The 25601-nt window shown below is 45.3% G+C and overlaps 1 protein-coding gene across 3 annotated transcripts in view; it reads left to right on the forward strand.

Moving 5' to 3' along the window:
- sesn1 (sestrin 1) overlaps positions 1–25351 on the forward strand; it is a 46080-nt gene extending 20729 nt beyond the window's left edge. For 2 of the 3 annotated variants that reach the window (XM_053881701.1, XM_053881702.1), the window contains 8 exons: positions 21984–22049; positions 22129–22329; positions 22394–22576; positions 22685–22921; positions 23033–23287; positions 23352–23542; positions 23676–23820; positions 23904–25351. In XM_053881701.1, coding sequence (XP_053737676.1) covers positions 21984–22049; positions 22129–22329; positions 22394–22576; positions 22685–22921; positions 23033–23287; positions 23352–23542; positions 23676–23820; positions 23904–23990 — 1365 coding nt within the window. In that variant the 3' untranslated portion in view covers positions 23991–25351. Of the gene's footprint in view, positions 1–21334; positions 21558–21983; positions 22050–22128; positions 22330–22393; positions 22577–22684; positions 22922–23032; positions 23288–23351; positions 23543–23675; positions 23821–23903 lie in introns of those variants that run through there. The other variant, XM_053881703.1, reaches the window with a different exon arrangement.
- Positions 25352–25601: the final 250 nt, after the last annotated feature.

The raw sequence follows: 25601 nt of genomic DNA on the forward strand, positions 1-25601 counted from the left end.
TCACAGCCTTTTCCTCCAATTTAAACTTCTTCTACACAAAGGTCTGCAAACCTTGAGAGCGCACACATGTTGGTGTTGTGTGAGCTTGTTATTGTGGCCACATGGAGCGACTTTCCTGTCCAATCAGCCACAAACGCTGAGGTGGCAGAGCTGACAGTGTTTTGGAGAATGGATCAGGTGGGGTGACCACCAGCTAATCCTCAGTCCGAGCTAGCGGCTGCGGGGTGGAGGAGGAAATGAGGAGGGGGGGGGCAGCCGTGAGTTCTTCTTCTCTCGCATGAATACATGATAGGCACATGGTGTGAACATAAAAATAAACGTCTGGAGGTTATCTTCCTGGGTAAAACCTGATCCTGTTCCACCACCCACAGAGATCGACCGAGGAGGGCAGAGGGGCCGCTCACCCCTGCGGACTGGTCAGAGGGTTCGACTTTTCAAACCTGCTGAACTGTCTGCTACACAACTTTCCTAAGACAGACACTAACCAGTAAGCACTAGCCTATGTGTCAAAATCAAGGCCTGGGGGCCAAATCCGGTCCGTCAAGTGTCTTTATGTGGCCCTCAAGAGGTTTAATTACCTAAAGTTGCGCAACATTAACTTGACTACCTCCTGCACATGTCAGTGTCATGAACCACTAGTGTTTTTTAGCTAGAGGAGATTGTAAATATTGTTATTTAATTTGGCAACACCAAAGAAAAGTGGCTGGGAATTTGAACGCAAAATAAAACCAAGACTTTTAATCAGATCAGTGCCATGTTATACCGACACAAAGGACGGTCAATGAACTCACCTGAAGAAGCAATAATGTGAACAACCAAACACGAATATAACATGGTGCTGGAGTGACACAAAGCTCTTCATATAATCCAGCATTTCATTTGAAAAACCTTGACTGAATTTAAGTGCTTGTGACGGAATGCTACAGTGTCGCTGTTACAGTTTCTGCCTGTGGTTATGAGTCATTTTCCCAGGGTAAGTGACCTACAGTGCAACCTGCTGAGGGTCATGCGATCACCCCCCACCCCTCCCTCCCCACCTCAAGCTTGTAGTGTTATATAACCCCGAGGTAAGAGTGACGGCCGACCGGTTTTTATTTCCGTTCTCTAGCACCCATGTGTGACATTCTGCACAGACATACTGTGATTTAGTTCTTATTTTGTATCCCAGTTCTTCATACAGAACTGAACACATGTGAACATCTCAGAGAATGAAAACACACCGGGAGAACAATTACAGAGAAAGGAAAAGGAAGGAAACCAAACAAAAGAGTTGAGCCGCCCTGGAGACACGCTGGGAAGTGGATTCTATCTGCCGGCTCAACTTTGTCTCTGTGTTTTCTTTGTATTAGCAGATGGGTCTGCTGCTTTGTGGGAGTTTTCCTTATCAATGTCAGCGGCTGCACTCTCTGTGGTCTCTGCACGAGGATTCGCAGAGGGGGAGTTCAGGCATATGACTCTACAGAGATAATACTGGGAATTACAGAGGGAAAAACGGCACGTTCAGAGATGCTGACTAGACAAAGAGGAGCGATAGAGGATGCAGTGGGAGAGGTTGTTCTGGCAAATACAGCAGCAGCTGTTCAGTCAAGGACTCTCACTTTCAAACATTGTCATGAACCTGGCTTGTCCAAAGTCCAACCCGGGGGACATTTGCAGCCATCAAAAGTTTTATTTGTGGCCCACCACTATTAGCCATAACATACGATCACTTAGAAATTTGAATCAGTTGAAAGCCTTTTTTTTTTTTTTAAACATTTTCATTATATATTATTTATATTATATTATTATTTATATTCTCAGCCTCTGCAGCCAGTTTTTGCTAGCATCACTACTTAAACTGACAGGTTTTTTTAAACATATATTTTCTCCCAGATTGTTATTTCAGTTGTATCTCTTTTTATAGTTACAATTCCCATTTGATGTGTATGCGTCATTTTTTTCGAATGCATTTTTCCCCTGAAACTCTTGTGTTTGTTTTTATTCATTTAATAGTTACTCACTTCTATTTTTGTACGTAGAGCTTGTTTTAATGATCTCATTTGTTTTTATTCATCCCAACAGTATTTTCTCACTGTAGTGTTGCTGTAGCAAAAAGAAAGTTTTGGTTATGTACAGTAGAAGCACAGTCACATCAAAACTCTTGCTGCTGAAGATTAAAGATTTTTCATGTCGGCTCAATTACATCATTCACGCCACCGTCACATTCAACTCTCGTCTCTCAGCGGCAAACTATATTTGACACAGAGGTGTAAAAACACACCTGCTTTAGAACAAGGCCTGTGAAGTTTGTCTGACAATGATGATCTCATTATTCGACTCTGCTGTGTGTCACACTCTCACACGCATACCATCTGCAAGCATCGGGTCGTAAAAACCTCTGTGTACTTTTGAACCCTGGAGTTGGAGAAGAATTGTCAGGAGCCGTTTTGGACCGCTGTCCATTTACATGTCTGTGAGAAGCAGCTGGTTTTTCACCAACAGTCTTCACTCTTGATGGTACAGAGGAGGAGGAAAAGGTCTGTCTTCCCCGAGGGACTCGCAGTTGAACCACTGCCCCTCTGTTTTGAGAGAAGCCACTTCTTTGTGTGTTTGTCTGCCTGCATTTTTAAGCAATATTTATTTATTCATTAAATGACAGTAACACTTTGAAACCCCTAACCCCTAATTTGGCAGGTAAGATAAATAAAGCTGAGCTGAATGGATCGGCAGTAGAACAATGGGGTCGTTGACCCGGTTATCCTGACACCCTCTGGCTGTATCTGTTCCTAGCAGGTGAAAAAGTGTCTCAATGAATGTGATGAAGGTTAGAAGTCTCGAAAGTGTCTTGAGGCATTTGGTACATACCTAGAGTACCAACTATATAATAAGACACGAAAAGCTATTTATATGTCCTGGCTGTGACCAAGTGTCTGCGGTCTCTGGTCAGTAAGTTTTGTAATACGTTATGTAGGTTTTTTTAGAACAAACACCCAAAAACCATGGGTAAACATCCCGTATTTGGTGACAATACAAATAAAAAAGGACCCACTGGTGAATCATGAGAATGAGGTGAGAATTTCCTCTAATGTTGTCCCGACAGACAGCGTGACATATATTTTGCCACATAGTTCTAACAATCTGAGGTGTGTTCTGCCAGCTTCCCGTCTACTTCCTTTTCGGGTCCAGGGGTGTGTTGGTCCTTCCTTCCTCAGCTTCCGTGACCTCGTCCTCTTCCATCTTATTGCACAGAGCTTGCGTTGCTGTGACGCTTCACTCGTGCGGATGCAGGTGGCGGCGAGAGCGATGGAAAAGTGTTTTGATGCGACCGTGGTTCGCTGTGTTTCAACAGTCTGGCCCCACTGAGGTCAGAGAGTGATAAGGAAAGACATGGAGTAACTTTCCCACACGGTGATGTCAGCGCTCGAGAAAAACTGAGTGACACACCAGCCTGTCTTTGACTCTTTATCTGTTATTTGGGGTCCGTTGCTCTCCTGCCACAGCTCTGTCCTCACGATACCTGCTTCTGCAGCGACGATGGCTCTCATCATTGATGCCACGTCACTTCTCTTGCAACACAGCGGCGTGCTTGTTTCTGATTGTTGTTTTCATCAGTACAAACCTAATTATTGACGGTGCCGTGGCGTTCAGCAGTCCCAGCTTGTTTAGCTGTTTATGCAACCTGGATAATGAGACAAGGCCTTTTGTTTTCAGGCTACGACCCACTAATGTTATGAAAAGTGTTTAACAGAATGGTAGTAAACAGAGGTGATTCATGGGATTAATGGAGGCAGTCTGGCCATAATCAAACAGGTAAACAAACGGGAGAAAGTAAACACTGTGGCAGTGGCAGTAAACACAAAAACAATTGCAACACCTGCGGAACATGAGTGTGAAGGGGACGTCAAGTCTTGAACCAAACTCGATGTGATTATCGCCTTGTTTAGCTGTTCTTCACGCACTTATATTGAAATGAGTCCTCCATTTTAATATCCTACTATGGTTCTCGTACCATCTTGACATGGCTGGAATGTGTTCATCTGTGTTGGTTTGTCTGTTTGTGAGAATTTCCGGACAGTTAGAAATGGGACATGAGGTAGTGATTTGATTTTGGGGCTGATCTGGGGTTCCGTCTGGATCCAGAATTTTTCTATGGACATTGGCGGAGTGGCACTACTGATGCTCTGAGACAAACATGGTTAACCTCCTGCCTGAAGCTCAACAATGCACTCGCTGTTTGTTGGCTTTGCGGTCAACAGTTGTCACCGACATGTTGGATGCCATCCGAGGATGCAGCACGACACCTTGGAGTGACTCACAGAAAAGTTTCAAGCTATATGTTTGCTCATATGTGAGGTGAGTTGCAAAGCTAACAGCTGCCTCATGTAACTTCATACTGTTCAGATGTGTCGTGCTTCAATCCCTTTAACATATCTTGTGTGTTGAATTAAACTCAGACTACACATGAGGTCTGTGTTCAGTGACAGCCATGGGTCACTGAAGAAAGCAGAACCATATTTTCATATAGCTGGTGAAGGCGTTGTGACGGTTCTAGATTTTATTTTGACTTTGACCAATGTGGTTGTTTGCCCTTTATCTACTGGCTGGATCAAATTGTTGACATGACATGGCAGCTTTCCTCCCGAGAACCACAGCCTAGTTGTCGGAGCCACAATGACAACGTTAAGATTGGCTAGCCGCTTACTGTAATTGCAAATTTGTCTACAGCATTCAAAGCGATGGGACCAAAATCTTCTTTTGTGAAGTCAACAGTAGCGCAGATGAGGTGGAGCTTTTTCCTGCTCTGGTCAGCCTCACTTTATCTGCTGCATCTTTGGAGCTCTCTGGCCTGTCTGATGTCCTGAAACTGTTTTTGTCTATTTACATTGGTGCCATAGAGACCTCAGGGCAGCGGGGGGATCTGTGCTTTATCTCTTAAGAGCCACTTTAAAAGGAAGACATAAGGGCACGACGATTGTTGGGTAATCAGGGCACATCTGACGGCGTGAGTGCAAAACAAAAGCAGCCCCAAAAAGTTAAGGAAAATCTTTAAAAGCAGACGGCAAAACAGGAAGATGCTAATTCTGCAGCATGACTTTTGAAAGCAGACCATGAACGGTTTACAAAGTTGTCATGAGTCTTTGTGTATTTGTGGATATTTTCTCCCTCGTGCGACTCGAATAGCCGTCTTTCCACATACGTCTAGACGGCACATCGGCAGAAATAGTGTAAACAACTGGAAAGGTAGCTTGAGATTAGGAAATGATGAAAAAAGTGACCGGTTATCTTGACTTCAAAGTTTGACAGCTCCCAAACAGTGCATGTTAAAACACCTCTAGAATTACGCCGCTCATGTTATAACTCTAAGATCCAAGAATATCACATAAACTCATCAGTGTTGAGCAGTTTTTAGGACGCTGCCAAGTCTGTGTTTATTTATGGAGCTGGACCCACACTAGAAGTCCAGAGACCAGGTGCATAGGTGATAACTCTGAGTTAACCTTGGATGTTATCTCTGACGGCTTGAGGATTTAGCCATAAAGAGTGTATTGAGACTATCTTCCTTATACACAAAGCGCTCGTGACTTCATATTTTTTCCACAATAATATGTTCTTAAATGTAAAAAATAGTCATGATAACCCTTTCGTTGTTCTAGTTGTGACCTTGTTTTAGCCAACGCAGTTCGTCATTTTAGATGGCAAGACAGACTGCATCATCTTCTTGAGAGGAAACGCAACCTCATTTTCTCCTGTGAACATGTTCAGATGACAGCTGAGAAATGTGACTTGAATATGGAGATCAATCCATGTGTGTCAGCATAGATCTGTAAGACATGGAATGTGACCGAAATGACTCATAACGTCTACTCTCTCACAGTTTATGTCGTCATATCACACCCCCCCATCTTTCCAGAAAGACGTGGCACGCTGGGTAATGGATGCAGCAATAAACAATCCTGCTAAATCAGAAATGTAAAATCACAAACTGGTCATCGCTTCCTTCTTCACTGGGTGACTTTTATCTGAACCCCTTTATCTTCAGACCTCACAGCGACACCTATCGGAATGGAGGTGGCGTTACGGATTTGTGTGACTAACAGAACCTTTGTCTGCATTTACTCTGCCAAGTCTACTCTCTCTCTGTCATAAAACAATAGCATTTCCTACTCAGTAGTTGGAATCTCAAAAGTTAGACGTCTGCTAATGTCACTTAGCATCCCTCTGGCTATAAATCAAAACTTCTGAGTACAGAAAAGCCTTCTTTGACTCCGCAGACTAATTTTCCCTCTGTAGCGGTAACTCCGACATCACTCATGGCTATCAGCTGCAGGATTGTTACTAGGCTCAGCCTCGACATCCTTTGATAAAGAAGGCTAGATCATGGCGTGGAGAGAGAAAGCGCTAAAAGCAACTGAAGACTTGAGGGACTGGCGTTGGTGATTCACATAGTGGGGCCCTGTTTTCCATGTCTGCTCTTCATACGAGCAGTGTTTCTCTGCGGGCGGAGTGTCAAGACGCCTTTTTTTTTTGCTGATGAATTTGCTGGGGTTTGAGCCGAAGCATCTGTTGCTTTGAGGAGGCCTGCTATTTATCAAGCTGAAGTCCACTGGGAGCCCAGAGGGAGAGCGCTTACTTATATAGGTTACCCTCCCTCCTCCCAGTGTTTCTCCATCTCCCTTTAGCCCTTTCTGGTTTTGCAGACTTGTTATTTTGAGCTGTTGTGTTTGTGCAACTGGAATATCTGCGGGAATGAAGGAGTATTGATAGATGAGGGGGGTGAGGAGGGGAAACACAAGGGAAGATTGGATGTGGCCTGGAGTCCCCCTCACTCCCCTCCCTGTAGTCACAGTTAAATATAGGAGAAAATCAATTTCTTTGTGCAAGAACTTGGCACTCGTCTTTGTTTTTCTCAAATCCAGATCGGCCCAAAGATTTTTAGGAATCCTCCGGCAAGTTCTTGGAAATATTTAAAGGGAGGTGCAAGAAAAATAAGCCCAGAGCACGTTTGAGTGTATCGTCCATGTTAAGTAGAGTGGAAGCAGCTTTTATTTAAACTTCATGTTATTGACTTTGGTCTCAGCTGGGTTTATCTTTATTTGGTTGTTTATTTGTTTTACTGTTTTATGATCAATGTTTAGGTCCGAGTGGATCCAAGTCCAGAGGCCAGTGAAGGTGGCAGCAGCAGGCTTGTTTTTGTGGCTGTTTGATTTTTTATTTTGAAACAAAAACCTCCAGAAATCCTATTAAGAATCTAGAGCTGAATTTGCAACATACGTTTCATGTTGTATTCAAGGTCCGGCCATGGGACGGTCTGCAACACAAGATTGTTTTTAATGCGGCCCACAGCCTCTGTCCTGAATTACATGACACAATAAAATGTTTCTTCACTGTTGGATGCAACAGGTAGAACCAATGCTACTGAAACATCAGCACTTATGATGAGAACATAGTAGTCAAATGAAGAATTTGTGACTCAAGAATGACCTTTTCTTGTCTTAACCATTCAACAATGATGTTTTTAACCTAATTATAAAATATTAAAACTACTACTTATCTCACCAGAAGTTGAAGAATTGATTTGTTGTGATGATCCAAAGTGACTCTGAATAACAACAGTGTTAAATCAGATGAAATGAATTTTATATGAGCTCAGTATCACCCTGGAATATACAGGTAGTTCAAATTATTACATCTTCCATGTTCAAAGGTCAGAATAACAATGCTGTTAAACACTGAGATGGGTGTGTCTTGTACCTGTGTGACCTAAGGGTTACTGGATGGAGCCTTTTATTGTCAAATGTGAAGCTCAATTACCCAATATTTGAAGCTGCGGACTGAACAAAGTTTGTGTTAATGGAACAAAAAAATAGGAGTCAAAAGTGAACAGTGGAGGCATCGAATCAAACCCTTTCTTCTGCATCAACCTTTCAATTCTTGGAAGTTTCCTGATTCATTCTGGGATAAGCAGGAGGATATCAACCTGTCGAACGGCAAGGTTTGAACACATTTGTGGGTCACCATCGCCAAGTCATGACCTACACTCTGAAAGCTAAATGAATTTCAAGCTCTTGTGGGATCTGGATCTGGATTGAGTTCGACCTGCTTTTTGCTTTTATAATACACTATCACGATAAGAAATAATAAATAACAGTTCAAATGAACGTGGCCTCTAAAAACACTCTTGCATAATGTCGGTAAAGCAATTACACCCTTGATCATAATTTTAACAATCTGCTGACTCTGGCAGGATCACAACCCATCCTGAGCCGCTAATATTGCTAATGTGTCACAGGCCCTCGGGCCAGCTGAAACCTTGCCTCGACCAGATTCTTCTTAACTGTCCCATTGACAAAAACAACGCCGCGGCTCTGTAGCTGCAGGGCGCCCATGAAAGGCGGCGCAGAAACAAGTCAACAAAGGAGAGAAGGAAGACAAGTGGAGTGTGAAAAGCAATTGAGAAATCGTGTCTGTGATTGACAGAAGGGAAGCAAACAACATCATTGACATCAGTGTCAACAGTCCAGATGGGGCCACTGAGGATACTTTTCAATACAAAAAGCAATATTCTCTAAAGAAAAAGGGGAAAGACCACTTTATTTCCTTTTGAACATGACCCACTTATAATTCCATCCCTCACCTTTCTGCCTCTTTTCTCTCCTTGTCCCGCTTCAGTCCATTTGCTCGCTCACTTTCCCTGCTTTTCTCTGACCTCCTCTTTGCTCCTTTAGCTTTCATACCTCCACTGTGATGTAACCAGCTCTCCCTTTAACAAACATGTTTTCTTGGCGGAGGCGCACTCAACCTCTTACACAGAGGTTCCATTCATTCAACTTGTTTTCTGTGCTGTACATCTTTTTACACAAATTGCTCACATGTCTAACTGGCGTTTGCTGGTCCGCCGCAGTTAATAAGTCCTGTATTTATGTAAGATGACTCCGGTTACGGGTGAACCACTTCAAAACAGCCAGCCTGACACGCCACCCAAAATAGAGGATATATGCTTTTGTTTTGGTCTCTGTTCGAAACACTGTTGACATCAGGTCACTTTGCTTGATGTCACGTCATTGTCGGATGATTTCCAAAACACATTTCTTTAGCTAGCATTTTATGCTCGAGTTGTGGTAACATTTTCACACTTGACCACATTTAGATTTGACCTCTTGATTGGAGCTAGACTTTCCATGAACCCCACACGAATGTGAGAGTCATACCCTCCCACCTAATAAGATAAAAACAAACTGCGTGACCACATGACAGCGCCTTGAGTCGGACTTACTATCAGGCCTTACTGTGAATGACTTGTGTCCTGTGTGATTCATGAGTATCTAAAAAATGGCTTTATGTCGAACCTCTGTTTGCTGGGACCATCCAATACCTCGCTATAGCCAGGTGGATAGACAGGTTGTCCCATCCTGGCTTGGAACCCTGACTACCTGCATACATAACTGCAACACAACAGTTGCTTGCTCAGCTTGCTGCACTACTATCTACTGCCCTTTTATCCCCATGCTAGACCAACTCTTGGTTCCCTTCGTCTGGGTTTCATATCATTAAAACAATGTTCGCTGCCGAACATGCCACTCGTGATTCCATACATATCCTGAAAGGAACAAAAGGGTTCCCCCATTCGCTTAGATTTTGATCAACAAAAACAAAAAAAACCCCACTACGCTCAGCATTAGGGAGAAGGGGGATCAGTGCCTAGTTGATATGTGCAACCTCTGCGGTGTCTGCAGCATTTTCAGTGCAGCGTTTCCACGGTGAAGTTTCCACTCTGGACATCAAAAGTTGTCGCACTAAGTAAATGAACGCTGCATCCGATGCAAAATAGTGACGGATTCAGTCATTAAAATGTTGGGCAGAACCCTGACTGTTGTAGTAGATATTTTTGGCGTGAGCAGAGACTATGGGAGCTAAGCATTGAGTGGGCGTACAGCATGTAGTCATGTCTCATAACTGCATAATCTATACGATCCATACTCTCCTGACAGACAAGGGTCAGCATCTGGTCTTCATAGTAGCTTCCAGCTATCTGCATCGCCATTACCATTTGTGTAGGAGTTGTACTCATGACCAAGACATGACTAGCACCATCAAAGGTCAAAGCTAAGACAACCAAACATGTCCAAGCCTAGACAAGAGGCTGGTTTTCACTATTTTAGACCAAGTCAGCAGGCATGCTTTGAGAGGGTATTACTTTTGTGATGACCAAGGGGCCAGTAGTAATCTGACAAGACTCAGGGTTTAACTATAAAAAGCAAGGTATTTCAGATAAGTCTTGAGTTCTGCTTAAAACTCAATCTCAATGTGAATACCAGGGGAAAGCAGATCAGGCGATCAGTGTCACTGACTCTGGTCATACATTTGTGCTTATAAACGATCAATTTCTGCATCGTAACCGTATGGAAGGTAGCTCATTTGCTTTATGGTACGTGGCCTGGTCATGTGGTCATTCCCTTATACTTGGGTAAAGGTGTCCACACACACACATGTACACGCACACACTACTTGTGGTGTTAGTGGAAGGGAAGATGACCATCTGCTGCCCCAGTTGCCCAGTGACTGGACAACAGCCTTCCCTTATGGCACAGCTCCACTGTCCATTGTCTGCTGGGGACTTTGTGTTTGAGCGTAACCTTTATGAACACTAACAAGGGTCGTCTGTATGCTTTATGTTTGAGTGTCCAGGTTTAATGTCTCTTTGTGTGTCTGCTACTGGGCCACCTCAAGGGGAGTCGAGCATTGTGTGAAACCTTCCTGTGGGAGTCGTCTAGCGAACGCACCCTTGCACAGCAGAACCTGCTCCAGTGCGAGCTGAGTCACAGTGAGGTTACTGGAGGTTGTTGTTTGTCTTCTGCACGAAGAAATGGATTTCCTGTCCAGACGCTGGACAGATGCCGCTAAAGTGCTACATCAAACGGCCGTGTCTTTAGCCGTAAGGGGATGAGTGTAGTGTAACTATGAATGAAAGACGGAAGGTAAACAATATTGTAAACAATAGTTGTGACTTCACTTGTGTTTGGTGCGAGGAGCCATTCCTGGGCAACATATTTTCTCTGGCGACTTCAGTGAATTTTCCTCGTGAATCTTTTGGCTCCATCGACATCAGTTTGCCATAAACTCTAATCAGAGGGGAATGTTTTTGTTTCCTAAAGTCGAACGGGCGAGATTAATCTTTCTAACACACTCACGCAGGTGAACAGGGCCAAACATGGTTGTTCATTACCCCAAACCGGCCTGTCACCCGGCTCCTCCACCGCTGGACTTGGCAGCAACACAGTGCCTATCCAAGAGCCAAGCGCGTGAACTTTTCCTCCCAGACGTTTAACAAGGAAAACAAGCTGGGAGGAAGGATACATATTTCTGCTCAGCTGCAACAGTTCTCCAGAGTTTCAGCCACAGAGCTGAGTGCACATACCAGGCACTCATTAAAGCATGAGAAATTATAAAGTACGTTTATGACTTGCTGGTGTGACTTGATTTTTACAGTGTTGGCGATGATAACGATCAGATGCATACTGTTTTTCTGCGTGACTCAGTGGGATAGGATCCATTAAAAGTGATCAAAACATGGTCAGGTACGAATGTCTATTTACCAAGTAGCAAACATTTCAGTCAGGATTATGTAACCAAGCCAAACACAACACGTACAAACACCTACAGCTGAGCTGTAGAAAGGAGAGTCACTTTCGCATGTCGGTTCAAAGCTCAGGATTTGTGTGACGATCGGCTGCTTGCACGCAGGTATGAGTTCAATTCGCAAGCTTGGTCGAGTGCATACATCACTGAAATGAGTAGACTGTTCTAGTGCTGCAGCCTCACAACAAGAAGGTTAGAATCCAGCGTGAAGAAAGCAAAACTTTCTGTGTGCCTGTGTTGGTCTCCTTTAGGCTCTCTGGTTTCCTCCCAGAGTCCTAACCATATAGGATAATTGGTTGTTGTGTCACAGACTCTTCTGTCAGTGGTGTGTTGGCGTTCAATTCAGGATGTGATGGTGAATGAGAGCAGGAAAAAACTTAGAGATGTATGTTTGTAAATGAGAGAGGTGTTGAAGATGTTGTGCCACTGTTTCCAGTCAGCAAACTAGAAAGCATCACTCAGCTAATGGCTACATTTGACTGAGATAATAACTCAAAATCCAATGAAATCCAATTCGATTTAAAAAAAAAATACACTTTGCGTTTGTAATTTTCTTAATATAAAGCAAAAGCTCTGACATCTACTGGAGACTCTGAGTGGAATCCTTCCATCTCAACAGCCTCTTCCCTCTCAACTTGTTGCGGCCGCTGTTCCTGAAAACAGAACTGGGAATTGTCGACTGGCAACAAGCCACTGAGCTCAGGTGTGTGTGTGTGTGTGTGTGTGTGTGTGTGTGTGTGTGTGTGTGTGTGTGTGTGTGTGTGTGTGTGTGTGTGTGTGTGTGTGTGAAATGTGATAGAAATCTGATTTGGCAGAGCTTTATCCTCTTTAGGCCTCAACAGTAGGTCCACACCGAACCGTGCCGACTGCTAATCCCATAATGGGCTGACTCTGCACTAAGAGCCGCGCAAATAATCTTCTCTGCAGAAAACTGTGACTGGTCGTTTGTTTGGCTCCTCGCGTCCATGTCGCACTGCATGTGTGTGTGTGTGTGTGTGTGTGTGTCTGCTCAGGTGAGTGGGCACAAATAGGTAATCTAGTGTGCAAAGTAATCGATTTTCCTGCTGCACAGGAAGTGTCTGGTTATTGATTATCAGGGACAATGATGTCACTCCAGGCTGTGTTGGATGTTTACTTATCCATGATAAGGTACCAGGCGCTTTCTCACTGCACACCGGTCAAATAATCCCGTTATCGGGCCGCGCTCATCAAGCTTTCCATCTTTCATCAGGCGTGGACTCTTTAACCCCGCGGTCCGTGATGTAATCGCAAAGGCGCCTTCAGATCTTGACGTCATGTCGCTTTAGAAGAAGGCGAGGGCTGCTCAATTTAGGATGGTGTTAATAAAGATCTAACCCGTCCGAAATTATTTGTTTTCCAAATTAAATGTTTCCGCTAAGGTCACTTTAATGTGTTTCTCAAATGTAGCCATGAGCGCAGTGTGCCATTTCGCACGTGTAGCTCCTTGCATATTTGCATATTCATTTTTTTTTTATTTCTCTGGGAAATGCATGACCAGAAAGGATGAAAAATACTGTTAAAATGGAAGAAAAACAAAGCACTTGCTGCTTTGATGAGAAAACGAGGGATGTTCGTGCTTAAAAACTGATTAATACATATGTAAATCTTCAAAGGGAAACTTTCCAGGTGAACTAGTTTTGATTCATCAAGAAATTTAAAAGGAAATAGGACGCAATGAGCGTTCAACCCTTTATGTTTCCCATGATACAACTCGTCTTATCCCTGTGTTTGAGCCCATTATGCATTCTTATCTTGTTTGTGAATCATTATTTTTCATTAAGTTTCAGAGCGACAGGCGCCTCATTGTTGACATGAAAGGAGCATTTTTACACACTATTGTGGGCGAGATGTTTAACTCGAATCCTCAGGAGGAATGAAAACATAATCTGCCCGTTGGCTCTTTTCTAGGTCTCGCTGGCTGGTAACAGATTAACCAGAGAGCAAATATGCCCAACACAGACCGTGGCGTTAAAACTGTCACACACTTTCCCTCTTTGTCGGGGTTGTGAGGTCCATCTGGGTCTGATAAGGTTGAAAAAAAAAATAGTTACATAAATAAATATTGTGGGAAGCATGGCAACGAGAAGTATCGGCCACGGCCGTGTTTTGGATTTCTTTTGAACATTAGATGAATAAATATATTTTTGTAGTTCATAACCTCGCCAGCCTGAATCAAGCTGAGTCACATGAGTGTGTCAGCAACTTCCTGGGTTTGTTTTTTAATAGTTCTTAATTGGGAAAAATGCTAAGTCGGCATGATTTCAACATTTCCACTTTTATGTCCTACATTTTAAGTCATGTGCAACACATTTCATCACCAACGCTGTGTTAGAACACTTTAATGGCCCCATGTCACATCAGAACATTGAGATTAAGCTTGAATCTTCTGCCGTTGCATAACCGCGTGAAACTTTAATAAAGCGACGGCGGTGACGTCACAGTGAGATGAGGCGACGTCTGCCATCTTGTTCTCTTCATTCAGCGGCGGCGCTCATTGCCTATTGATGAAGTAATTGGACACGGACAAAACTGTTGAGTGCGGCGATCAGACCGTATCGCTTCCTCAGTGCCCCCTTTGAGTACAGCGGTATCACATCCCCTTTCTGACAAAGCAATCAGAATACAGATTGAGAGGATGGAAAACATCAGAAGGGCAGAAGTGAAACCAGCGTGGCGGACAATAATAGAACTGGAATGGCTGCTGTTTTTCTTGCATCAAAGTTTGATGCTATGGAACATGCGAGGAATGACCCGGTGGCTTTGTCTTTTCAATTTGTTTGTTGGCTTGGTTATGAGTGAATCATCACCTTGCTGTGTTGCCAAAGAAACCGATGAAGGGTCACAGCCTTTGTTCGGGGTTTACTGTGCCCATTAAGGATTATAGGCCGTCTAACAACAGTTTGGCTGCGATCCCAGTGAGAGATGAGTCATTCCAGCTCAGTCAGCAGAGCGGAGGAGGTGCAAACAGCTGAGATAGCTCGCTGGACTGGTAGATTCCAGAATATGTATCAGATGTATGTGATCATTTTTGTGAACAAAGAATCGTTGGCATCTTATTCAACGTTTCATGGTAGAGGCTACTTTCCTTGCAGGAAGTTTATGTACCCGCCCGGGAAGTTCTTTACTTAAACCTTTCCTTCCTTCATTCCCTAGTCACACTTACAGTATCTTCGTCATGTTGCACATCCATGACCCTCATCGAATGCCTTTCTCGTCTTCCATGTTCAAGACTCTTAGTCCGTCACGCCTCTCGTCTCAGGTCTCCAAACTCTTGTTGTCCCTCTAAAGCAATGTTAGTCTGGGCTTATTGAAGGTTTCATAAAGCCTCAGTGTGACTTATCCTACCAAAGCCACTGACTTGCTCACAAACCTGCATCTGCTTTCTTTCGCATCATTTTTGAGGGTTTCCAAACACTTGTTTACAAGAGAACGTGTTGAACGCCAAACACTAATATGCGCGGGTCTTGCAAGCAACACGGACCTGAGTGCTTTGTGCTGAAAGGAAATTCAAGCTTACCATTTCAGGCTCTTCCAGGCCACATTTAATGCCTCAGTTAGCCAGATTTTGCCCCCAAGCCTCCAGTTTAACGTGTAGAAGATGTTGCTATTTCTCTTCATTCATACTTTGTTCTCCTAGCGTGCAGGGGCCGCAATCAAAAACTCGGCAATAACCAGTCTGCTGTGGGAGGAAACCACAGTGCCCGCTGACATTATTTTTCCAACATTTATAATAGGCATTGAAATAACTGTTACAGTCCCATAAGAGAGAGTTTTGCATTCTGTGTTCTCTCCTGGCCACTTGTATTGTGACAGCTGCCCCTCTCCCCGCTAGAATAACATCCCGGGGAACTGGCTCTTCCTCACGTGCGCACCAACGCCTTTCCCCCTCCATTGTAGAATATGTGATGAATACATGTGCAGGGAGGTATAAAACCCTGCACGCCTCGATTCCATGCATGAGGCGACTCTACATGTGTTCCCGGTGTCTCTGCAGTTCCTCTGCGTTTCACAGAATCCAGGGAACATGGTGTGTGCTGGCCCAGGACCTGCTGGGTCAGGAGAGGGGCACGCCTCGACTTTCAGGAAGGCTGACGTTTGGCGTTGGGCTGTGATAGCCTGCCAGAAAACACAGAGATCAGAGAAGAGACGGGAATATGGAAAGAAAGGGGTCGCTGCTCGACAAACCGGTGTTCCCACAATAAGCGGCCACTACGCTTGCCTTTGTGTCCATCCTAACCGTGATGCCAACCTTTTGTTCTGTCGACTGTTTTGCTGTTTTCAACTCTACATTTAGTCATTTAAACCTTTTCCTAAGGTATGGCTCCGCCATCAGACACCTGGGTGAGGAACTCAAATCTTCTTGTGCTTCCGAATGTCCCTTTAGTGGTTAACTATCATAACCCAATTCTTAAGGAGTACAAGTGCTGATTCTGATTCGTGCTATTCTCGAGTGTTGTAGTCGAGTGCACCTGACTTGAGACAGAAGCATTGAGGGCCCGAGAGCAAGACCAATGAGGCCTCCTTTGTCTCATGTCTCGGCTCTTCACTTCAACACTAGTGCTCTCAACGTTATGCTGTTACAGCGGATAGACGGGCTCAGTGTGCCATAGCGATCATGTATTTATTGTTGTGATGTCAGAATTACTACTTTAGGAGGTTAAACCTGGTCAACTAACCAAGTCACTCACATCCACGTCTCTGTGGGGATAGTTCTATGAAGAACCATTGTTGTCCAGTGTTAATCCAGGAGCTTCTGTTTAGCCATTTGGGAGACACATCTTTAATACCTTTAATCTTCATCACTACATTCTACCAGTGATTTTACACCTACTACTGAGTTAAGTGGCTTATGTTTTTACTTATCATCTTTCTGCTTCTGCAATCTGTTGAGCTATTCCCATAATTGTGTACTTTTACTGTTAACTCTCAACACGCCTGTAGCCCAGGGGGTTCAGGGAGGAAGATATGGTGTTGTGAAGTGTCAGAAAAAGGTTAAGATGTAGGGATGACCTTTGTACTTTCCTAGTCAGGACCATCCTGTTGGATCTTGTTTGCATACTTTGTGGCGCTGTCACCCGTGCGTCATCCTTCCACTGATGTCCATTGTTTTTGTTTACATGTTGTCTAGTCAGTGTACTGAGTGAGTTACATGTCTACGTCCCATACACATTTTGGAAACTCAAAGAAGTTGGGCTGTGATACAGAATGTGCGTTTTAGCAACCATTTGTGAGCAAGGAACCCGCTCGTGACTAGACATATACTGTTGACTTGACAGGTTTATGGGTCTGCAAGCTGGCAACACCAAGGAGGCGAGGTCACCAAGTCAAGAACCATGTTCTTCATCGCCAAGAAGTTTTTACCTCAGAATTATAAAGTTCCATTCCTGGTGTGTTTGAGCTGGACACGTGTCGCACACTGAAGGATCCGAGAAGTTGCCAGATGATAAAACAAATTCAAGAGTGTGAATAAAGACTTCAGGTCGAGAGGACGCTGAACAGTGTTTGTCAATACGAACTTGATGTTTGTGAAGAAAAAGCAGCTTCTGTTGTGCAACAAAGAGAGATGCAGGTTTGAATCTGCCAAGTGTGCGGGAGCTTTTCTGCAGGTTGGGGTGGACAGGTAAGGGTTAACTGTTCTGTGCTCTGAGATAGATATGAACCCAGGCTTGAACCCAGGAGTGTTTGAAGAGCGGTGTGTGTGTGTGTGTGTGTGTGTTGGGGGGGGGGGATACCCTCTGAGTCTGCACTTTTCTCTTGCTTTCAAACTTTTGTCGCACATACTTGTTGCATTATTGATCTACGAGTCCGACTCAGCTGCCCATGTTTCCAGCGACTCTCTCCGAACTCTTTAGTTAAGTCACAGAACCGCAGATACTTTTCCGTGAAGCAGAAAAGATTGTGTTGTTTAGTGAACTTCATACCTTGGCAGAACTTTTTTTTTCAAGTGAGACGATCGGACCGAGCAGATTGGTTCCCTGGACTGTTGTTTTAGCCAGTCATTGGCTCAGCCTGTTGCTAGGCCCGGAGAAAGCTTTCTCCTTCCTCCCCTCGCTGATTGGTGGAGCCTCAACCGGTCTGGTGAACTGGTGCTACTTGTTGAACATCCCCTTTGCTCCTGGTGCATCTTACTGGCTGAAAAAACACAGCTCACGTGTGAACAGCTGACTTCCTCTCTCTGCTTTTTACCTCTCTCATTCACTTAAAAGTTTTCAAAACTTTGCTTCAGTTTCTCAGATATGTCATGCTTTAAATGCTAGGTCTGAAGAAAAGCACTTTGAAAGGATCATATGGTTAATTCTAATGCAACAGTTGGTCACTTTTATTTTATTTCCTCAGCAGAAACCTACTGGCTACAAAACACATTTACTCTTCATTTTTTTTAACATGAATGCATTTCATTTTAATAAAAAAATGTAATTTTTATTTAAAAAAAATACTCAATAACATTTCAACATAGACATAATACTTCCTTTTATTTATTGATTATGTATACTTAAACAATATTTTATAAATGTATTTACTTCAAATGATCTCTTTATTTTAAGTTTAAGAGAAAAAAAACCTTCTACCTCTTTCCTTGATACTTTTAATCAATATTTTAGACATCACAGTTAAATATACATGGTCATTTAACCCTGTTTTCTTTTTAACCTTTTTTTTTCAGAAGACATTATCCTTAATATTCCAAGATATTTGTTCTACAAATAAAAAGCAGTCAAGCTATTGTGTGTAAATAATAAAATACACATAATATTTGTTTGCAATATATTTTTCTAATGTTTACCATATAAATATATATTTTTTAACTCTAACATTTTTGTCTATTTAATTTCCTACTAATGTTACTTTGCTTTACTTTTACATCGGGCAGTTTTTCCCAGCTGTGTACGTGCCACTCCTGAATCCTCTCTCTGGGCGTGAAGCAATTCAAATGACTGAAAATGGCTGTTTGACTGACTCATAAAAGCTTCTTCACAGCGTTAATCAGACTTTGTAGTCTCCCTCAACGAAATCAAACCGGCGGTTGTCAATTAGTGAACTCACTTTTATTTGAACCACAAACTTCATTTCCTCATTATCTTTATTGTTCATCAGGGTGTTTATCGATTCTCCTCGGGACATTTTGTGAACATTCTTGGCTGCAGAGTGAAGACTGAGGGACTTTTAAACCTCTCATGCAACAGAAAACAGCTATTAAGGAAATTGTTGTTGCAAACGTCACATTCTTTCTACTGTTATTGTGTTGCTGGTTATTCATCCAGTCTATTTACGTGCTTTCTCTTCTTTCCACTTATTATTTTGACTTCTAGTGCTGTTGTTATCCCTTTGAGACTCAGTGTAGAGCAGGGACCTGTTGAGAGAGGATCAGGGTGAGACAAGGGAAGTTTGGGGAAAAAGCCTGACCAGCAGAACTCTAGATTTAAACTCTCTACGAGTCGAGCGTGATGGAGCTTGTGGAATAACATGGAGCTGAGCTGTTTTTCTTTTGGTGCCTGAGTCTGTGTCGCTCACGCAGACCGTCTGATGTGAGTACAGTCCACACAATGGTGTTTGGCCCCCGACGCGAAGCCGGACCCCCGAGCCTAAGCACATTTGTGTGAAAGTGTTTGGTGAGTCTGATGGCTGCTGCTTTGCTGAGCCACAGGGCTCCGGGCAGCGCTGGGAGTGCTGACTCCAGCCCTGGGAACATGTTTACCTCTGCCCCGCACCCACCATGGTTTCGGCCACGGGGTGGGGTGGGGTGGGGGGGACTGGAGGAGGGAGGAGGGGTCAGTCGGCTGGAACTACACAATGAACCTGCTGAACACTGTGCAACCGTCCACACTTCAGTCAGCTGGCGAACTGTTTAGCGGCTTCTTATGGAAGCTTCTGATCATTATGACTCCTCGACTGTCACTTCCCCGCCACTGCAAACGCAGTGTTGGTTACTTCACCGCAATAAACCGCGGACAACTTACTCACTTACTTACTTTTGAACCTTGTAAACAAGAGGCTGCTTGTTGTTTACGCTATCAAGCTAGCCCTGAGTTTGGCTCACCGTGTTAGCTAATACTGTTATAGCAACTTTAGCAATCCAGAAACGGCTTTTAAGTTGAGATAGTTGGATAACCACACAAGCTAATGTGACGTCATGTTCGCGCTGCTCGTCTGATAAGTATAAATACTTAAACAATGTTTGCTGAGTAACGCAATAGGAACCTCAGAACAAAGGCTATTTCAGCAGCGTCTGTTTGACGACGACTTTAGCACCCTAGCCTTGTTAGCGCTTCCGTTGGATTGGCTGAACACTGTTGCTCCTTTTGCACTATAACTCTAATAAGCTTCTACGGTTGAGAGATTTGAACTTTTGCTGAAAGAAAGCTGTGATATTTCCTGAAAAAAAGTAGACCAAAGATGAAGTGAAGCTGTTGTTTTTCTATGCTTTTGTAGTCTAATCAGCTCCACTTGGCTCATTAGAGAGCTCTAGATTAACTGCCATTACAGCTGGTTCGTCCAGTTCTCTTGCCCTATGCACTGTAGAATAATTATCTTCGACAAATATACCGCCTGTTTTGGTTATTGCCTCATCCAAACACCGTTGTTTTGACACTTAAGCAGACGTAAAACAAGCAAGCTTTGGAAATATATTGCTCAGTAAACACTTCTTTCTGCACAGCCAGTGTAGACTGATCTGAAACGTGCCTCTGAGACATGTGTGTGACAAAGTTGGCATGTTTTTGAAACAGGAAACAAGACTGTCGAAGTGGCTCTGTGTCGTGGTGGCAACGACCGACGAACTTTTTCACGCCTTATCAGCACAGTCAATATAAAATCAGCCTCCAGTTGTGTCTCCTCAGCTGACTTTATGGTGGACAATAATTGACCCGTCGCTGTAATGCTGGCGAGCATGTTATTGTCAGGCCGGGTCAAACAGAACCGCAAGTGCTGCCCTGCTTATCTCCGCTTCCTCCTGCCTTTACAGAGTCCTTCAGCCCTGCGATGACATTATCTGAAGCCTGATAGGCTGCTGCCTGAAAACCACCAACTGAAGGCTTGTTGTTGTTGCAACAGTTCGGAGAGCTGGCGAGTGACGCTCCTCTCTTACCATCCAGTCAAACGTCTGCCTCACAAACTCAAACATATAATGTGAGCTGCCGCCAAAAATACGCCTCCGAAAACACAACCACTGACAAGGAACTGGACGAACCAGCCTGAAAGAGAGCGCTCAGATGAAGATTCGTGGCTCTGGTTGAGACTCAAATCAGTTTTGTTGGGCCAATGGCGGTGAATCTGTCATAGATGTGTGTGTTATGCCCTTCGCTTTATGGCGTGCAGGAGATGCCTGTTGTTTTCAAAGCTCGTGGACGAAGTTCCACCACAGACGTGATTGCATTAATGTCGACATCGATTGGCCTGATGAGAAAACAATCACGGCGCAGGTAGTTAACAAACAAAGAGCGGCCGCTGCTGCAGCATAATTCAATCATGATCAGTGACAGCAGCGAACAAAAGAAGCAGAGAAGCGGTGGTGTTTTCTTAAAGGGGGGGATTGTTCTCTCCGCTCACGTTTAGAGCCCCCCTCCTCTCCGCACGCTTCGCCCCGCCCCCCACGTGTTCCCTCCGCTTCGATTGGCCGCCGGCGAGATGTTTACGCGCCGCGGTTGGCTGCTGCGGCCGTCAGTCACGCGCCGCCGCTCTTATTTATCGAATGTAGGAGCGAGAGCGGAGCGACTCTTGCGCGGAGCTGCAACAGCTGACAGCCGAGCTCCTCTGCCTCCGACTCCAGGAACAAAGAGAGCAGGACTCGGCTTCTCTGGAGGACGCCTTTCCCTCCGTCCCTGAACATGAGGCACGCTGTCGCCGCGACAGAGGAGAATAACTGTTTAGCCGTGTCGAAGCTCATCCAGATATGCGGCCATTGTAAGCGGCTGGGAAAGAAGGTAAATAAGCATCAATTCTGAAGCGCATACATCGCTGGTGTCGCTGCGGGGAAAACTGCGAGTGCTGTCGTCTGTTGGTGTCTTTTTTTCGATGCCACTTCATTGTCCTGGAAGCGGAGACGCTGCAGTGCGGTCCTTTGTCCGGACTTGTTCCATCGTTGACTTCTTGTCGCTTGACATCACGACTGTCACCTTCTAAATCGTCGCTTTTGTGGTCCTGAGTTGGCCGGTTGACCCCCGTCACTCACGGGGTGAAGGTGCCGGACATGTCCGGGCTTAGCTGCGGAAAGTTACTGGAGCCGCTGCGGACATCGTGGATGTGTTTCAAGTTTTGAATGAGGATTTGAATGCGTGTTTGCTGTAGAGCTCTCTAGTCAAATGAGAGGAGGTGTTAATCGACTTGTTTTTCTCTCCTCTGTCTGGCAGGACCTGGGGGTGAGAATTCCGCGACCTCTTGGAAACGGCCCGAGTAGATTCATCCCTGAAAAAGAGGTGACAAACTCTCTCCTGCGTGAAATAGATCAACTAAAATGAGTGTTTTTTGTTTAAAAAGGGTGTATTGTGGTTTCAGATTCTTCAAGTCAGTAAAGTGGACACCAGGACGCAGACCATATTCGAGGATGCGTTTGCAGTCCTCCGTCGGCTGGACAACATCTCCCTGGTGATGGGCTTCCACCCGCAGTACCTGGAGAGCTTCCTCCGGACGCAGCACTATCTCCTGCAGATGGACGGGCCTCTGTCTTTGCACTACCGACACTACATCGGCATCATGGTACGGCCTCCGCCGTCTGATCCAGCCGCGGCCGATCACTAACCCCGCTCCTCCTCCTCCGCAGGCGGCCGCTCGCCACCAGTGCTCCTACCTGGTCAACCTGCACGTGAACGACTTCCTCCAGGTGGGAGGAGACCCCAAGTGGCTCAACGGCCTGGACGAAGCGCCTCAGAAGCTGCAGCAGCTCAGCGAGCTCAACAAGATCTTGGCTCACCGGCCGTGGCTGCTCACCAAGGAGCACATCGAGGTGAGACAGTGGGGGGCATTGAGGTGTTGCGTAACATCAGGGAGGGACACGGGAGGTGCAGGTGCAGAAAGACAACCAGCCTCTGATGGGTGCTGTCCTGCCCTCCAGGGTCTGCTGAAAGCTGAGGAGCACAGCTGGTCCTTGGCTGAGCTGATCCACGCCGTGGTCCTCCTCACGCACTACCACTCCCTGGCTTCCTTCACCTTCGGCTGCGGCATCATGCCTGAGATCCACTGCGACGGCGGACACACCTTCAGGCCCCCCTCCCTCAGCCAGTACTGCGTATGTGACATCGCTAACGGCAACGGTCATGCCATTCACCACGACGACCCCCTGGGCAACCAGGTGAGTGGTGGACGGCGGCTCGCACAGTTGCGCTTCACTTCCTCTCTGCTCCACCTCCTGCACAACTGTTGCTGGCGGGCTCCGTCCTGACCATGTCTGGTCCTCCTGCAGGAGCTGTGTGGAGAGGTGGAGGTTCTGATGGAGCGCATGAGGCAGCTGCAGGAGTGTCGCGACGACGAGGAGGCCAGCCAGGAGGAGATGGCCACTCGCTTCGAGAGGGAGAAGACGGAGAGCATGCTGGTGATCATGGCGGAGGATGACGAGAACGCCCCGTCCAGAGACATCTCCAGGCACTTTGAGGACCCCACCTACGGCTACAAGGACTTCTCCCGCAGGGGGGAGCACGTGCCCACCTTCAGAGCGCAGGTAGGACCACCAGCCATCACAAGGCGTCGCTGGCAGCTGCTGACAGCTGCGCTTGTGGTTGCAGGACTACAGCTGGGAGGACCACGGCTACTCTCTGGTCAACAGGCTGTATCCAGATGTCGGTCAGATGCTGGACGAGAAGTTTCAGATGGCCTACAACTTGACCTACAACACCATGGCCACCCACAAGGATGTGGACACCAGCATGCTGCGGCGAGCCATCTGGAACTACATCCACTGCATGTTCGGCATCAGGTGAGGTCACAGACGCTCACCATATTGTCGCTCAAATCTCACTTGTTTTGTGCAAACATCACATTTCAGATCTTCTTGATAAGTTACAGCCTTTTTTGAACCCTGTGTTTCTAATCTTTCGGACCCGTTGCAGGTATGATGACTACGACTATGGTGAGATCAACCAGCTTCTGGACCGCAGCTTCAAGATCTACATTAAAACCATGGTGTGTAGTCCGGAGAAGACCACCAAACGAATGTATGAGAGCTTCTGGAGGCAGTTCCAGCACTCTGAGAAGGTGAGTTTGCCGTCCCTCCCTCTCTCCCTCTGACCCGACATCTGAGCGGATCCTCACGGCGCTGCTCTCCTTCTGTCTTGCAGGTCCACGTTAATCTGCTTCTTATGGAAGCGCGAATGCAGGCGGAACTGTTATACGCTCTGAGAGCCATCACACGTTACATGACGTGATGAAGTGAAGTGCTTTTGGCGTTTATCATTATTTTTTTATAAATACATATAGTTGTGTTTTTACTGTCGATGTTGTTGCTCGTAACGGGACACTTGTAGAAAAAAGAAAAGAATCTGTTTGGGGACAAAGGTGGAGCTGCCTCATCCAGAACAACGCAAGAAGCAAAAAGAACTGATGGGGCGCTGCAGTGCCAACTTTGACCAACAGAGGGCAACCGTGGACATTTCAGTATTCCAGCTTTGCCCCTCCCCGTCCCCCCTTTTTTTTGCTCCCTCCTTCCAGCTGATGGAGTGAAGATTCCCAGGAAGCTGTGCAGCCAAAAAAAAGGCGACTGCACTTTTGATTCTGTCGTCACTGATTTAGTTTCTTTCACTTTCTATCAAGAGACGTTGTCGTCGTCGTCGTGGTAACTGGAGATGGAAGCGTTGCTTTGGGCTTTTTCTAACGTGTGCCTGAACTGTCCTGCACAGTGCTGATGCTGCTGCTCCCGTGTTCTATTCAGTGGGGTCATATTGACCCCCCCGCCCCCTAAAAGAAATCACCATTATCTAATGTCAATGTAAGCTAATCCGACTGTCGACTGAAAGCCGGAGACAAACTCAAAGACACTGTCTGAGCCCGTTTTGAGTTTGAGTGTGTGAATGTGAGGTCACGGACGAGTGTGTGTGAATGCGAACGTCATGTGTCATACAAAAAAAAAAGAAAGCGAAGCCTGTTGAAGGAAACTTCAGCGCTTCTGCTGTAGCTGTTGTGAGGAAACACAGCGTCGTGTGTTCCCTTTGTTTTCCTGGTAATCTAGATTTTGGGGGGAGGCTTTTGAAAAAGGTTGTCCAGGTGGGATTTGCTTCTGGTCGGCCCCCCCAGACCACATGTATCTGTCTTCCGCTAATCCCAGACGCCTGGTTACCTTTTTGTTATCTGAAAGCTTTGGTTGTGAATTTTACCAGTTTATGAATACCTCTTGTTTTCTCTGAAACATTTAAGAAGTGCTCTTTGGCGAGCATCCCGGCGCCGCTGGCTCCCACTCGTCTGGGTGTTCGCGCCGCCGGTTGTAGCTGAGCTTCTCCTTCCCCTTCAGGGAAGTGTAACCAGTGCAAAGCAGCTTTTATTTTGACTGTTTTTTTTGTTTACTAAATCCATTGATGTACTGCGATGTTCTGATGGTGACAATTGGACCCGTGAATGAGACGAGCAGGCGACAAAGAATGGTACAATTGAAAGTGTTTGGACAGGAAGTGGAGGCGTTTGTTTTTTTTGTTTTTTTCAACCTCTGACTGATGTCAGTTACTGACACTTTTGATATGGAAAGCTATGAAAACCCTGAGGGAAAAAAAACAATAAAGGATGATATTAAATTGTGTATCATTTGTAGCTTTGTTGTTCCAGAGATTGTATGTGAAAGAAAGCAACACTATCAGCACAATCGCAGCACAACTGAGGGACCCGTTCAACATATCACGAGCCTGATGACTTAAATAGACTAGTGGCTCTGCGGTGGTGCGTTTAAGGTCTGAGAATTCAGCAGATCAATTTTCCGCATCCACGTCACATGACCGATTCAATTCCAAAGCCACCAGCAGGGATTTGATCCAAAACTGCCTTCACCTTCT

This window comes from Synchiropus splendidus, chromosome 12 (assembly GCF_027744825.2).
Source record: "Synchiropus splendidus isolate RoL2022-P1 chromosome 12, RoL_Sspl_1.0, whole genome shotgun sequence".
NCBI classification, from domain to species: Eukaryota; Metazoa; Chordata; class Actinopteri; order Syngnathiformes; family Callionymidae; genus Synchiropus; species Synchiropus splendidus.